The sequence below is a fragment of the Lithohypha guttulata genome, assembly GCF_036872675.1.
Source record: "Lithohypha guttulata strain CCFEE 5908 chromosome Unknown scaffold_3, whole genome shotgun sequence".
NCBI lineage: Eukaryota > Fungi > Ascomycota > Eurotiomycetes > Chaetothyriales > Trichomeriaceae > Lithohypha > Lithohypha guttulata.
In genome coordinates, this window is record NW_027042752.1 from 2,317,035 (window position 1) to 2,331,150 (window position 14,116).

Consider the following 14,116-nt stretch of genomic DNA (forward strand, 5'->3'; position numbering starts at 1 on the left):
GAAGCTGAGAACGAAACGGAAGCGATAGAATCCAAAATGCCTCCTGCACAAGGAAGTTTTAACCCGCTTGAGGGTCCAGGTGACTATGATTGCACCAAAACAGTACACAATGACACCTACCCCGAAATTGATAGCGCCGTAGCTAATCTATCTGGAAAAGCGGTTTTGATTGTTGGTGGCTCGAAAGGCATTGGCAAAGGCATAAGTGTCTCGTTTGCCAAAGCAGGAGTCTCACACCTCGCCGTAACGGGTCGCTCATTCCAAGACGGCTTCGAAAAAGTGTTCATCCACGCCGCCGAAGCAGCGGGCAAGACCGCGCCGAAAGTACATTTGATAAAGCTGGAGGTCACCAAGCTGGAAAGCGTTCAAGAGGCTAGGGAAATCGTAGAGAAAGATATTGGTCGATTGGACGTGCTTGTCAACAGTGCCGGCATGTTGCCTGAGGTAAAACCGTTGATAGACACTGACCCAGAGGTTTGGTGGTCGACCTTCGATGTCAACCTCAAGGGTGTGTATTATGCGTGTCGCACATTCATTCCCTTGCTTCTGAAGTCAACCGAAGGCCTCAAGACCATCGTCAACCTTGCCAGCGTGGGAGCGGTTATCGTAAGTCCAGGTGGAAACTCTTACCAGGTCTCTAAGGCGGCAGTTCTGCGGCTCAGCGAATTTATTGCAGTGGAGTATGCAGAGCAAGGTCTTATCTGCACCGCGATAAATCCAGGCAATGTTCTCACAGACATCTTTGGTCCGGGTGGACCACCTCCATTCCTAGCGCACGTGTTCACTGAGAAGGTGGAATTGGCTGGCGATGCTGTAGTCTGGATGACTGGTGGCGGTGCCGAGCGTAGACCGTGGATCAGTGGGAGGTATCTCAATGTGTGCTGGGATCTGCCGGAGCTTGAAGCCATGAAGGACAGGATTATTGAGAAGGACCTGCTGAAGCCGAAGCTGGTATATCCGAGGGGTCTGGAGGGAAACGCGTTGTAGAGTTCCAAGTAGAGAAAATGCTCTATAGACCCAATGCCTTGTGGATGCTAGCCTCCTTGATGCATGCTTCCCGTCGAAACGTACGGTGATAGCGGAGGTAAAGCCATACTTCCGCGATGGCAGACCACGAAGCAAGGATCTATACTTTCCTATCAAAGAATGTGCTAAAGACGTCGAAATATGTTCAAAGGAAAATCGACCATGCAAAACCTGGAATCAATCAGTAATTGAGAGCAAGCCATTTCGACAACGGGCACTGGATTCAAAACATGACTGGTGTTTATGCTGACGATCAGCCTGCGAGCGCCTCCAATCATATCAAGAACGTAGCCGTTGTTGGAGTATGCTCCCCAAACTGCTTCACGACTGAATGTTTACTGACTATTGCAGGCAGCTGGTGGACAAGGATCTTATATCACTGCTGAGCTTCTCAAAACTGGACAACACAATGTCACTGCTATAACGCGTTTGGAAAGCACTAGCACCTTCCCCAATGGGATCATGGTTGCAAAAGTCAACTACGATGAGCACAACTCCTTGACAAATGCCATGCGTGGACAAGATGCCTTGATAATCACCATGAATGCTAGAGCACCACAGGAGTCCGTCACGAAGCTTGTAGAAGCAGCCGTTGACGCAAACGTCCCCTGGATCTTACCTAATGAGTGGGGCTATGATTACACCGACCCCGATGTGAACAGAGACACCATGCTCGGAGACAGCCAATTGGCAATCAGGAAATTGATCGAATCGAAGACCACCAAGACCGCATGGATCGCCGTAGCTTGCGGGTTCTGGTACGATTACAGTCTAGTAGCCGGGGTGTCCACATTTGGCTTTGACTTCGAGAATAAGGAAGTCACCTTCTACAACGACGGGACTGCGAAGGTGTATTGCAGCACTCTGCCCTATGTCGGCCAAGCTGTTGCGAAATTGTTGAGCCTGCCTATATCAGTAAATGGCGCCGGCAATGAACGCCCCTGTCTCGAGGACTACAGGAACAGCATCTTCCGCGTCCACGCCTTTCACATCAGTCAAGCGGATATGCTATCTTCTGTCCTGAGAGTCACTGGTGGCAAGGAGGGTGACTGGACTATCAAGCATGTGACCCCGGAAGCTCGCTACGTTGAGGGCAAGACAATGTTTGAGCAAAGGAATATGATCGGGTACAGAGTGATGCTCTATTCAAGATACTTCTACCCGTCACTTCCTGTCAAAAAACTAGAGGATTATTCTGATGCGCGCCTAGGATTGAATCAACCGTCACTTGATGAGGTGACCAAGTTGGCTGTCGACAAAGCGATGGAAAAATAGTGGGGGGCCTGCAGTATCAAGATAGTGTTGAGGACGATTAAGCTGGGATCTGTCAAATCACGGGTTGAAAGTCAAACAACATGACGATCCAGATTGCTGTAACTACAAAGTACAGGCTTCAAGCATAACTTCACTATATGTTCTGTATTCCCAACTTACCTGAAGTTCTTAAAAGAGTGAAGAAGCATTTACCATACATGGCAACCCGCTTCTCTCAGATCCGACAACCGGCTCTCAACCAGTGCGATATGCTGCATCCTTCTTGAAATAATTGCTGATATCGTTATCTCTTCCGCAATGCTCACACTTGTGGAATACTGTAGCACCTGAACGACCTGCACCATAATCATCTGACCCGCCATATGAACTGGACCCCAGTCCACCGCTCATACTCGTAGCGCCTTGACCAGTATATCCAGATTCCATTCCCCGCTGCTGCGCCTGCGAACGCATTGAGTCATCACCAACGCCTCTACCGGAGTCGTAATCGTGACCTGTTCGCGATGGCAGCCCCTGCTCATACTGCGAGTACTGTTGGGTTGAACCTGTCCCAGCACCCAGGGTGGGATTCTGGTTGCCAATGTCGTAGCTGCGTTGCCCGCCTATACCCGTTGCTGCAGACGAATCGTGAGAATGAGAGGTGCCAGTGTGATGCGTGGAACCATCGTGACCATGATGCTCCTTGTGAGGATGGGCGACTTCTGCTGCTGCTGCGCCAGTCCCACCGCCCATGGGAAGTAAGTCTGCGCCACGGGGATGAGTTTCGTAACCGTGACTCGTGCCCGCTTGGTGCCTGGAGCTATCGTGGCCGTGATGCTGGCCGTGAGAGTGCGCAGAGTCGTGGGCATGAGTCGTGCCCACCGGTTCGTCGCCGTGGTGGCCATGATGCTGCTTGTGAGAGTGGGCCGCCTCAACTGCTGCCGCACCGCTCCCGCCTCCGATAGGCACCAACCCGACGCCATGGTCGATAGTTCGATTATCGTAAGACGATTGATCGTGGTCACGACCAGTGGAGGTGTCGTGTGAGCGATGCGCCATGTCGTGACTACTAATGCCGGCCCCCTGACCGTACTGGTCTCTGCTGGAGTACTCGCTGCTACCTCCTCCAAGACCTGTGGATCCGGTGACTGGGTTTCCAGCGGCGCCTGTCGAGCTCATCACATTGGGGCCTTGCTTGTGATCCGCTGGATCCATAACATCGCGGTCGGGGACGTTGCTACCAGTGCCCGCACTATGGCTGCCTTGGCCGACATGTGTGCCAGTAGGTGGAACGTAGTCCCTACCACTGCCTGAATTGAATGAGCCTGGGTTAGTATGATCATCTCGATGATCCCCGGAGCTGAATGTATCCTTGAGTTTCTGACCAATACCCATAGCTGCTGTATTGTGATTCAGTAGATTTGCTGGAGAAGCTGTGTCAAGTATCAAAACAAAGAGATGAGAGCACTCTACGCGCAAGAGCGACCCCGCCTATATACCTGTACCGCAGCATTGGCTTCGTCATTGCGGTTGTGATAGTGTTGATTATCGAGGAACTAGCTCCTAACCACGTGTGAGTATCCGACGCTCATCAGAAGAGAACCATTATCGTGGCTTCAGACGTGGCTGACATCACATACGTCAAGAACAGACGCTTGCAGGACTGAGCCAAGAGCAAGCAGTCTCTCAAAGGTTGAGAGGGTTGGTCCTACCCCAAAGTTGTGCTTTTGCTTGCGAAAGCAACCAATCGTCTTCGGAGCAACCACAAACTCTGTTCGAAGTTATCTGAATTGGGGAATAATCCAGGTTGAGTTGGTCTTGGCACCCTACTACGGTGTTCGGCACGGTCGCACACTCTTTTATTATTCGTGTGCGACCTCGCTCACCAGTTTAGTATCCATCATAGTTGTATACGATCAGCATTCCTAGTGGTTATGAGCGCTCTTTTCTACAGAAAGGGTGTTGATTGTATAGAGGTGTAGGCTTTTACGTATCTAGAAGTCGATCTACCAATTTGTTTGGGCATAAACGACTTCTTAAAGTTATTTCTGCAGGTCGAAGTGCCGCTAAGGTAGCGGCCACCGATATAAGATGGCATCCAATGGTGTTAAGCTCATGGGTTCTAGTAACTGGAGCACCTGGTACAAGTCTGTAATAAGACAGGCCTAAGACAAGGATGTGGCTAACCTTTTCACCAATGAGGCTAAGGACGCGCGGATGCCGGAACCTTAGCTCCAGGACCCTAAGTATTGGACGGCCATCAGTGCTTGGCCAGTCTCTAATCCACCGTTAATTGAAGGCGAAGACGATTACAAGTCACTGCTCGACGGCGACAATTTTGCGCCGGATCCCAAAGTCGCGCCAATCCCTAACCTCTTGAACATTAACCTCAGACCGATTAGAGTCGAGCTACAAGCAGCAATTGTATACTACAACATTGATCTTCTTAAGTACGAAAAACAGGTCAAACAGATCAAGGCCGCCAGAAAGGTTCTTTTTGACTCACTATCGTCGTTGATCCAGTCGCAGGCGGCTCACCTCACCGATCCGGTCGATCTTGCCAACTACCTCGTCGAGACATACAGACCGGTAGAGACAGTCGTTAGACAAGATGTCCTTAGAAAGATGCGAGTTCTTACTCTTGCGGGTAGTAAGTATAACATGGAGTACTACCTCAACAAGTTCTATGAGGCGCGGACTGAGTTGGCCGAAGTCGGTACCCAGATGAATGATTCGGAGTTATGTGACTACATCATCTAAGGCCTGCTAGACTCATACAAGAACATCCTCACACAGTATGAATGGTTTATGCGTGGCCGCGGTATGGGCAACATACACGACATCGGTGCACTCACTAATGCCTTATTGAGAGAGGGTGATCGACGTTTTAAGGAAGAGAAGCAGAAGCGAAATGGAACTAAGAGATAAGATAACGTCAACAGCAGCAACAAGCGAGAGAAGTCTAACGAGACATGCTCTCACTGCGGTAAAGTTGGCCACGGCCTAGACAAGTGTTGGGGTCTTCACGCCGAGCTTAAGCCTAAGGCTTTGAAGAAGAAAGACGACGAACGAAAGGCCCGAAATGACAATAAGGTCAAGACAGAGACCGTTAAGTTCTTAGGTTTCACTGCCGAAGAGACCCCTGATTCAGGTATGGCCCTTGATCCCAGTTCTGCCTGAGCCACTGCTAACTCTGCGTCTTAGACTATGACGAGTAGAGGAGGTGGTAAGGTGCGGACTGGGGGAGGAGACCTGGAGGAAGGAGGTTTGGGTACAGAGGATGGCGATGAGATTCCAATGGCCCTAGCCGCTGGGGATTTTGATACTCCTGATGTGGTCTTGATCGACTCTGGTTGCAGTATGCATATCTTTAATGATAAGAAATGGTTTATAAAGTTAGACGTAGACGACCTAGTCCTAAACACTGCTGGAAAGAAGTCTTCGATGAAGGCTCTAGGCCGAGGGACGGTCAAACTAGTCATGAGTTTAGGAAATGGCAAGAAAGTTATAAGTCATATTGATGGTGCGATGTATATTCCTGAGGCGCGATGCAACCTTGTCTCCCTTGGTAAATTGCTAAAGCTCGGTGTCGAAGTGGGAATTAAGAAACACGGGATGACGCTTTTTTACGAGGGTCGTTCGGTCGGTTTCGCCGAACAAAAGAACGATCTATTCTATGTCGTCGGTCTTAAAGTAACAGGGGCAGAGAAACAACTCGCTGCCGCTGTAGACTACAAAAGTCCGGTGATGCTATGGCACAGAAAGCTAGGCCACCTGAGTTTCCAGAACATGCTAACCCTACAAAAGGAGAGCACAGGCATGAATGTCACCGGCAAGCAGATCAAGGCCTGTGTAAAGCTGAGTTGCCCGACCTATAACCAGACGAAGGCCACTACCTATATACCGCGTGATCCAGCTAAGCGACACTATAAGGAGAAAGGACGTCTGATATATGTCGACACCTGGGGTCTATATGAACGCGTTAAGTCATACGACGGTACTGTTAGAATGATGTTCTTTACGGATGATGCCACCCGTTTCACCTGGTGCGTACGTCTTAAGGGGGCCGACCTGGTCGGTAAGTTCCAGCGTATGCATGACCTCCTAAACCAGGATTTCGACATGAACGTGCGTAGATATCGGTTCGACGCTGAGTTCCACAACAACGGGGCCATTACCGACTGGCTCGCTCAGAGGGGCGTTAGCTGGGAGCCAACAACCCCCTACGACCACTACGAGAATGGTGTGGCCGAGAGAACTCATAGAACTCTGCGTGAGAGGACATCCGTAATGCACGGCGAGATCGACGTGACTGGGAGAATCACGGACATCATTACCGGTAAGACAGAAGAGTTTCTCGGGATTCTGAAAAAGAGAGACGGCCAGTAATGGGTCGATAATCCAACCGGACCCGCGGAATGCGACAGTCTATGGCCCGAGGCCATGGAGCACGCTGTCTACCTTAAGAACAGAGCACCTGCACGTGCCCTCCGCAAGAGAGAACAGAAGACGCCGTGGGAGGCGCTTAGCGGTGTGAAGCCAAACCTGGTACGAGAACGAATCTTCGGCAGCACTGCTTATGTTTCTTTTCCACCGGAGAAGCGTGGATCTAAACTACACACTCCTCGAGCGTGGTACGGATGGTTCGTTGGTTGCGACGGAGAGGCTATCTATAGGATCTATTCTCCCGACCTAAAGAAGGTGGTTCGCGTTGGCCAAGCTAAGGTTATCGATGGGGACGGTATCGACGAAGAACCGGTTATCGATATAGAAGCCCTAGAAGATGAGGATGATGTGGAAGATCCCGAAGAAGACGAAGATAGCTTAGGGAACGGAGAGGACGGCTCTGATGGAACCGACTCTGTCTTAGAATACGTTGAGACCACCGTAGGTGACACTACCGGAGTTACCGACACACAGAACGACAATACCCCCGTGCTATAAGATGCGCGTCTCCCTTATCCTCCCAGCGGAAATAGCGGGCAGAGAGTCAGCGTTGAACGTGATCCGTTGTCAGAGGAATCTGGGGACATAGAGGGCGCAATGGCGCCGGATGTCGACAGAATACAAGCCACTTAGGATGTAGATGTCGAACCAGCGGCGGCTTGGGATCCCTATACAATAGGTGAGCCGGAGATTGATGAAAATGTGGAGCGTGAAGATGGAACTACAGCTGTATGGGACCTACCCGGAGACCTATTTAACGACTTTAATGCCTCGTACTTCGCGGGTGCTGCCGCACATCAGCAAGACGGTGATGAATGGGAGGACGATGAAACTGATACTGTTTCGCTGGGGACCGAATCTGACTAGGAGACAAGACCAAAAGCAGGCACCAGATCTAAATTTTTTCAAAAGAAGTCACGTCGTAGAACTGGGAAGGTACAAATACTTAAGGAGAAGTATCCCAACACGAAGACGTACAGAAGTAGGTGGCTTATGGTACTAGACCTAAGCAGGTGCGATCGGTGTTTTCGCCTCTACATTAAGGTGTGTGACAAAAGCTTTGGGCCGCGGTGCCTGGAGTGCGCGAGACACCGAGCGCCATGTATTGAGCAGACGGAGGAGACCAAGGCACTGGTGCCACCGGAAAACATGAACCTGGTGAGCCGCCGGCTTGCACGGCTGCCCGCGACAACAGGAAAAGATACAAAGGAAAAGCAGCGTAAGCCAGCTTGTATACGATGTATTAAAAGAATGTATTCCTGCGATGGCGAGTCACCGTGTAACCACTGTAAGCCTTTAAAGCAATTGCTAAAGGCCTGCAGACCTAAGATATACACAGACGAAGAAATCTATAAGATTTATACGACAACAAGACAGGATTTGGTCGAACAGTCATGTGTCTTGTGCACCAGTGAAGGCGGCGTGTGCAGTGGAGAGAGGCCATGCTGGCGATGTAGTAGGAAAGACATATCTTGTGCATATATCGAACAGCAGGGACTTGTTAAGCGCGGTTATTCGCCAAGGACACGTGAACCCCCCACTGGTGACAGTAGGTGTTCGAACTGCAGAGCGCGGAATAATCCACGTTGCGATAATGGCCGTCCTTGTTAAAATTGTGTGGCTATGGGTGAGAATGGCAAAATCGGTAAAGGAGCAAAGGCATGCATATATGTGGTCGACGGGGTTGTGGAAAGTTACCAGTACGCGACGCATAAGATCGCGAATGGAGAGGTAGTCCTTAGAGACGACTGGGAATCCCGCCTGCCTACAGAAAACAGTCAAGGAGCAAAGAAGGTCCCCGAGGTTACTTTTAGACCCCAACTAGCGCCGGATATCGAGGACGACGAAGTAGGTGTAGATATGTCCGCCTGGCTAAGCACCGAGCAGAACTTCCTGTCGTCTATCCGGGAAGACATGCTACAGCACCTGTTGAACGCGTTTCCTGCTGGGTATCGGAGGCTACCGATACCGTCGATAAACCTCGAGTGCGGGTTACACGCACTGCGACTGTCTATCGAGGCACAGCTGCCTGATCTGGAGGTACCGTCGGTTGAGGATCTGCGTCAAGCGCTGTAATTGGTGCTGCAGGATGAAGATATTCTTGTGGCGACTTTCGCTGCTGGGCTGGATTTTGATAACCTTAGTGTTGATCAGCTCGCCGCTATCCTTAACAAATGGGGATTATCTAAGGGACAGGATTTACAGCTCGGATACGTGCTTTTCCGCGAGGATGTACGCCTTATCGGTATACCGCGGAATGGAACGTATCCTCATCGTGTACTGTGGATTCACAATGACAACGCTGCAGCTAGATGGGCTTGGAGAGAGGGAAAAAAGAAGAAGGTTTTGAACCACTGGGAGGGTCTAGGTCGTAGACCTACGCCTATGCCAGTAAGCAGCGAGCCCACACTGGATACTCCCCGAGAAGACTATGGTGATCCAGATGAGGGGTTAGGTAGAGCACCTAAGAGACAGAAGACTGTACCTACAAAGCCAAAGCCTAGCTTAAAAATGAAAGGCGTATCGTTGGAATCGAAGCAGGCTCGGGAGAGTAAGAAAAAGTCGACCAGCGACACAAGAAAAAAGACGATGGTGTCGAAGAATCAACCAGTAGCCCTAGCAGTGAGGGTTGGGAACGCCGTTATGATTGCGGCGGAACACACACGTCTGCCAGACCCATAGAACTTCGCGGAAGCTATGCGGAACCCGGATGCTGCTGAATGGGTGAAGGCCACCGAAGAGGAACTAGGAAGCATCAGAGGAAATAAGACTTGGAGAATCGTTAAACTGCCACCGGGGGCTAAAGCGATCACGAGCCGCTGGGTCTATAAGCGAAAGATGGACCAGCGGGGCAGAATCAAAAAGTATAAGGTGCGTCTAGTTGTAAGAGGTTTTCAGTAAGCAGAGGGAGTGGATTACGATGAGATATTCGCTGCTGTGGTAAAGCGAGCCGCTTTTAGGGCACTATTCGCTATCGCCGCCAAGCGGAAGCTGAAGATTCACCAGATGGATGTTAAGACGGCTTTTCTTAACGGTGACCTCGAACACAAGGTTTATATGAAGCCCCCCCCGGGTATGAAGCTACCAAAGGGCTGCGTATTGGAGCTGCTGAAAGCACTTTACGGGCTCAACCAGTCACCACGAGCGTGGTATGAGAAGTTTGCGAACACAATCCAGAGATGGGGATGGCGACCGTCAGCATATGATCCATGCGTGTTCATTTACGACAAAGACGATCTGATACTTTGCCTCTGGGTGGACGATATCCTGATTTTTGGTCAAAATGAGGGTAAGATTTCGGCTTTCAAACGAAGACTATCGGACACGTTCTCTATGGTAGATGAGGGCGAGTGTAAGTACTATCTTGGCATGCACGTCGAGCAGGGTACGGACGGTATCACCATTCATCAGGAGCAATACGTCGAGCAGCTACTCGAGAAGTACGATATGCAGGACGCTATGCCGGTATCGACGCCGCTAGATAAGAGAGCTAAGCTAAAGAAGCAGAAAGATTCTATGGCTGATCCGGCATTTAAGAAGCTGTATCAATCGAAGGTCGGGTCACTGAACTATCTGGCAGACTGTACGAGACCGGACATAGCTTTCGCTGTAGGATATACAGCAAGATACGCGTCAAACCCGGACCAGTCACATATAGATGCCGTAGATTAGATTCTTGCCTACGTAAGTGGTACTAGGCAGCTGGGTCTCTGTTTTACAAATCAGGGGGAGACTAGACTTATAGGTTTCGTGGACAGCGACTTTGCGAACTGTGAAGACTCCCGTAAGTCAACCACGGGGTACGTATTCCTATTCGCGGGGGCATTAATCTCGTGGTCCTCGAAGAGACAATCGACGATTGCACAGTCAACTATGGACGTAGAATACATTGCGGCATCTGAGGCGGCCAGAGACGCAGTCTGGATCAGGAACTTCCTGAACGACCTGCGGATCAGAGATATAGCAGTGAAGACGGTACCTCTAGGTATTGACAATAACTGCGCATTGAAGCTCACGAGGAATCCGGAATTCCATGCTCGCGCTAAGTATATCGAGGTAAAATGGCATTTCGTTAGAGAGAAGGTGCGCAGCGGTGAACTTAATACTAGACGAGTCGATACTAAGGATAATCTCGTAGATATCTTAACGAAGGCGTTAGCTAGAGCAATACACGACGACCTTCGTGAACGCATGGGCGTTAAGGAAACAGGGGGAGTGAGAGTACAGGTATAGGAGGAGTGTACGGAAGTCTTTCTTTTTGGGACAACTATGTCCCAAAGCTAGGAGTTCTATGGAGATAGGGGGAGTCGAGTGCCGCGACCATAGACTCTCGACCATGTCGTCGAGTCAGGGGGAGAGTTGGTCTTGGCACCCTACTACGGTGTTCGGCACGGTCGCACACTCTTTTATTATTCGTGTGCGACCTCGCTCACCAGTTTAGTATCCATCATAGTTGTATACGATCAGCATTCCTAGTGGTTGTGGAGAAAGTGTTTTGGCCGGATATATCCTACACATCTGCACTCAGCCACGGTCGCAACGGCGAAACCAGCCGACCAGATATTTGTAAAACACATCAGCACGACTCAGAAAGGCAAACATTGGAGACCACAAAACACCCTTGTCACAAATCTGCACAAGATAGAAATAGGTAAAATCATACAAATGCATTTCCTGATTCTTTCTGAGAGGTCTGATCATAGTGCCCAATCACCACGTACCTGGCCCCTGTTCATTGACTTGACATGTAGCATCAAAATTGACATGTTCTAGTGTGCCAGTTCACCAAATTATGATACCCAAAACTCTTCTGAGAGAATCGTGCACTGCTCTTACAAAGCAAGACCAGCAATGATCAAGCCAAAAAGTCCAGCTCCAGCTACAACAGCACGAGTGCTGACTGCAGCGTTGGCAGTAGAAGTCGAAGAGCTACCAGAGGCGGAAGAGGTAGTCTGTCTGGCAGTCGCAGAGCCACTGGAGGATCCGGAAGCGCCTGTAAATGTATTAGCATGAAACGAGCTCCTTAGCAGTAAGAAGAACGTACCAGTGGCGGAAGCAGACGAAGCAGCTCGGGATGTGGAAGCAGCAGCAGCGTTGGTGCTTGTCAAGAAATATGAGCTCACACAGCTGGACTGGCATTGAGCGTAGGCCTCGGTTTCCTCTTGTGTACCATTTCCTTGGTAGCATCGAGCGGCGCATTCCGTGGTTTGGTTTGCCTGCAGGTCAGATGGGCAGGGTACACCAACACAAGCTGCTCTGCAGCACGTGTCGCTTGTAGCGCCTGTAGATCGTTAGCCGTGCTATTTATGCTTGCGGACGTCGTGGGGAACATACAAGCTGCTAAGCAGGTCTGTTGTGGAGTCAACGAAGTTGTGGTCGAAGATGCAGCGCCATTGCTGGTCGAATTTTGTGCAGAGACGGTTGCGGCGACAGCCAGGGCAACGACAGTGGTGAAGAAGCGCATGTTGTAGTATTAGATGCTGTTATTGAACACGATATTAATATTTTATGCTGATATCTTAAGTTCTGTTGTTAAGCGAATGTAAGAAGACGAAAACGCAAAATAGAATGAAGTGAACGTGGTCGTCGATGTGTACTGGAAAAAGAGGCAATAGCAGAAAAAAGTGAATTGTAGACAGCACCTGCCACATATGAATACCTCCTTCATCCTTGACCTAAATTTAATCTCCCCCAGACAATTCTAAGTTCCGGCTGGCGACCCATCGAGTTAAGCCTTGGTCGATCTAATTAGTCTGTGGGTCTTGCTAGGTTGTCTTGGTTGTCCCCAACGTGCCACGGTCCTGTCCGCATTGGTTATCCGAGCGTTCGTCTGAGACATCTGTGTGTCAAAGCCAGTGGGAGCACGACGACCTATACAAATAGAGAGGCGAGTACTTGGTGTAACGAATGCACTGCCATGTTTTAGGCAAGTGGTTGTGTGGCCATTTCGGGGATTGTGTTGTTGAAACCTAGTGGCTGTAAATGGCACGTTACACAGTGGACAGAATTACGAGGGTCGGTTTATAATTCTGTCACTATGGCTTCAACCTGGCCCGTCGATTGTCCTGCTCGAGTCTCTGCGGTCTTGTGCTCTCACGTCTTCCAAAGACCCATCTGCACTATATTTTTGCGCCTGGTATTGCAAAATCCTGCGCAACCATGAATTGGTGACCAGCAGACAGGTTATGACCCTCCTACGCGAAACTCATTGTCGAAAGCTCATTTCTAAGGCAGTAAAGAGTGACGGAGTTATTAGGATGAAAAAGAAGTGGTGTCGAATACGTCGAGTGCTGACTCAACTGTTTGATTTTCTGCCTGTGATTCACATTAGGGAGTGTCTGCACTGAATTATCCAATCCATATGCTATATCGATATCCTGCCATCCTGAGCTTGTTTCTTTCCCATTGCCACTGCTGCAACACTCCAAGGTGTCATCCTTGCCATTAACATCTTCCTGGTTTAAGGATTGTGGTCATAATCATGTCAGATCATGTAAGATAATAGATGACATACGCCAAGTCCCAGCCTCAGCATGTATGTATGTCCCGTACCCGCCAGTATATTAGTGCAGGCCAAGCTGACCCTTAAATGGCAGCGATGATGTTCCTGATGTCTGTGACAAGACCGCCAAGAAGGCTTGTCAGTGAGGTCAAAAGACCGCTTATCAGTCCAGACACGCGTGCAACACTGACAAAGTTGCTGATCGGCGTCAAAACTCCAGTGAGTGCAGATCTGATGGCAGCAGCCTCCTGAGTAATTACTAGATCGGTCGCTAGTGAACGGTCAGATATAAGAACATGTGAGTACATTTTAGAGACATTATACTTACCAGCCTCAACTTCGTCAAGGGTAGTCTGCAGGCCAGACGCAATAGCTCTTAGCTGAGTGAGCGTGTTCTGCAGGGCAGTGGCGGTTGCAGAGGTGATACTGGTCGCAGCGCCTGCAAGTTGGGCCTGGACAGCGGTTTGTGCAGTTTGAAGTGCCGTGACGACCTCAGCCAGATTTGCGGAGATTGCCACCTCAGCATTGGCAGCGACTGCGGAGGCTGTGTAATAGTCAGTGAATCGTTACTCACGTTCTGCTTGGAACATAGTCTCACTTATGGCAGTTTGTGCAGTGTTGACTGTCGTGGCTAAGGTATTGACCGTGTTTACGACACTGCTCACAGCTGCCACAACTTGTCGCTTCTCCATTCTGTCTTCCTCTCGCTTGCTGATAGGAACGGACAAGACTATAGCATTCGTCAGACAAAGTGCTATGTGGCTGATTCAAGGCGTGTAAGACAGACCTGTGGCGCCAAGGGCCATTGTAGAGAGGAGGATCTTTGCGAAATGCATTTTGATTGGTTTGAAAGAAGAAGAAGGGAGCTTTAGATGGCTGTTTGTTAGC

The 14,116-nt window shown here is 49.9% G+C and overlaps 7 protein-coding genes across 7 annotated transcripts; 4 read left to right on the forward strand and 3 right to left on the reverse strand.

Annotated features, from left to right (window-relative positions):
* Positions 1–36: 36 nt before the first annotated feature.
* Positions 37–987, forward strand: LTR64_004626 (uncharacterized protein; the record flags this gene model as incomplete). The annotated part of the gene is made up of 1 exon (XM_064898971.1): positions 37–987. The coding sequence occupies one exon, from the start codon at positions 37–39 to the stop codon at positions 985–987; it is 951 nt and encodes a 316-aa protein (XP_064754928.1).
* Positions 988–1,256: 269 nt separating this feature from the next.
* Positions 1,257–2,301, forward strand: LTR64_004627 (uncharacterized protein; the record flags this gene model as incomplete). The annotated part of the gene is made up of 2 exons (XM_064898972.1): positions 1,257–1,328; positions 1,378–2,301. The coding sequence occupies 2 exons, from the start codon at positions 1,257–1,259 to the stop codon at positions 2,299–2,301; spliced, it is 996 nt and encodes a 331-aa protein (XP_064754929.1).
* Positions 2,302–2,535: 234 nt separating this feature from the next.
* On the reverse strand, positions 2,536–3,675 carry LTR64_004628 (uncharacterized protein; the record flags this gene model as incomplete). Its single annotated transcript, XM_064898973.1, has 1 exon — positions 2,536–3,675. The coding sequence occupies one exon, from the start codon at positions 3,673–3,675 to the stop codon at positions 2,536–2,538; it is 1,140 nt and encodes a 379-aa protein (XP_064754930.1).
* A 696-nt stretch (positions 3,676–4,371) lies between these two features.
* On the forward strand, positions 4,372–5,040 carry LTR64_004629 (uncharacterized protein; the record flags this gene model as incomplete). Its single annotated transcript, XM_064898974.1, has 2 exons — positions 4,372–4,431; positions 4,519–5,040. 2 exons carry the CDS (start codon positions 4,372–4,374, stop codon positions 5,038–5,040), a joined length of 582 nt encoding a protein of 193 aa, XP_064754931.1.
* Positions 5,041–8,349: 3,309 nt separating this feature from the next.
* LTR64_004630 (uncharacterized protein) lies at positions 8,350–8,802 on the forward strand (the record flags this gene model as incomplete). Its single annotated transcript, XM_064898975.1, has 2 exons — positions 8,350–8,574; positions 8,614–8,802. 2 exons carry the CDS (start codon positions 8,350–8,352, stop codon positions 8,800–8,802), a joined length of 414 nt encoding a protein of 137 aa, XP_064754932.1.
* A 2,756-nt stretch (positions 8,803–11,558) lies between these two features.
* On the reverse strand, positions 11,559–12,190 carry LTR64_004631 (uncharacterized protein; the record flags this gene model as incomplete). Its single annotated transcript, XM_064898976.1, has 3 exons — positions 11,559–11,719; positions 11,771–12,007; positions 12,061–12,190. The coding sequence occupies 3 exons, from the start codon at positions 12,188–12,190 to the stop codon at positions 11,559–11,561; spliced, it is 528 nt and encodes a 175-aa protein (XP_064754933.1).
* A 1,121-nt stretch (positions 12,191–13,311) lies between these two features.
* LTR64_004632 (uncharacterized protein) lies at positions 13,312–14,034 on the reverse strand (the record flags this gene model as incomplete). The annotated part of the gene is made up of 4 exons (XM_064898977.1): positions 13,312–13,499; positions 13,557–13,772; positions 13,827–13,958; positions 14,016–14,034. 4 exons carry the CDS (start codon positions 14,032–14,034, stop codon positions 13,312–13,314), a joined length of 555 nt encoding a protein of 184 aa, XP_064754934.1.
* Between the last annotated feature and the right edge of the window lie 82 nt (positions 14,035–14,116).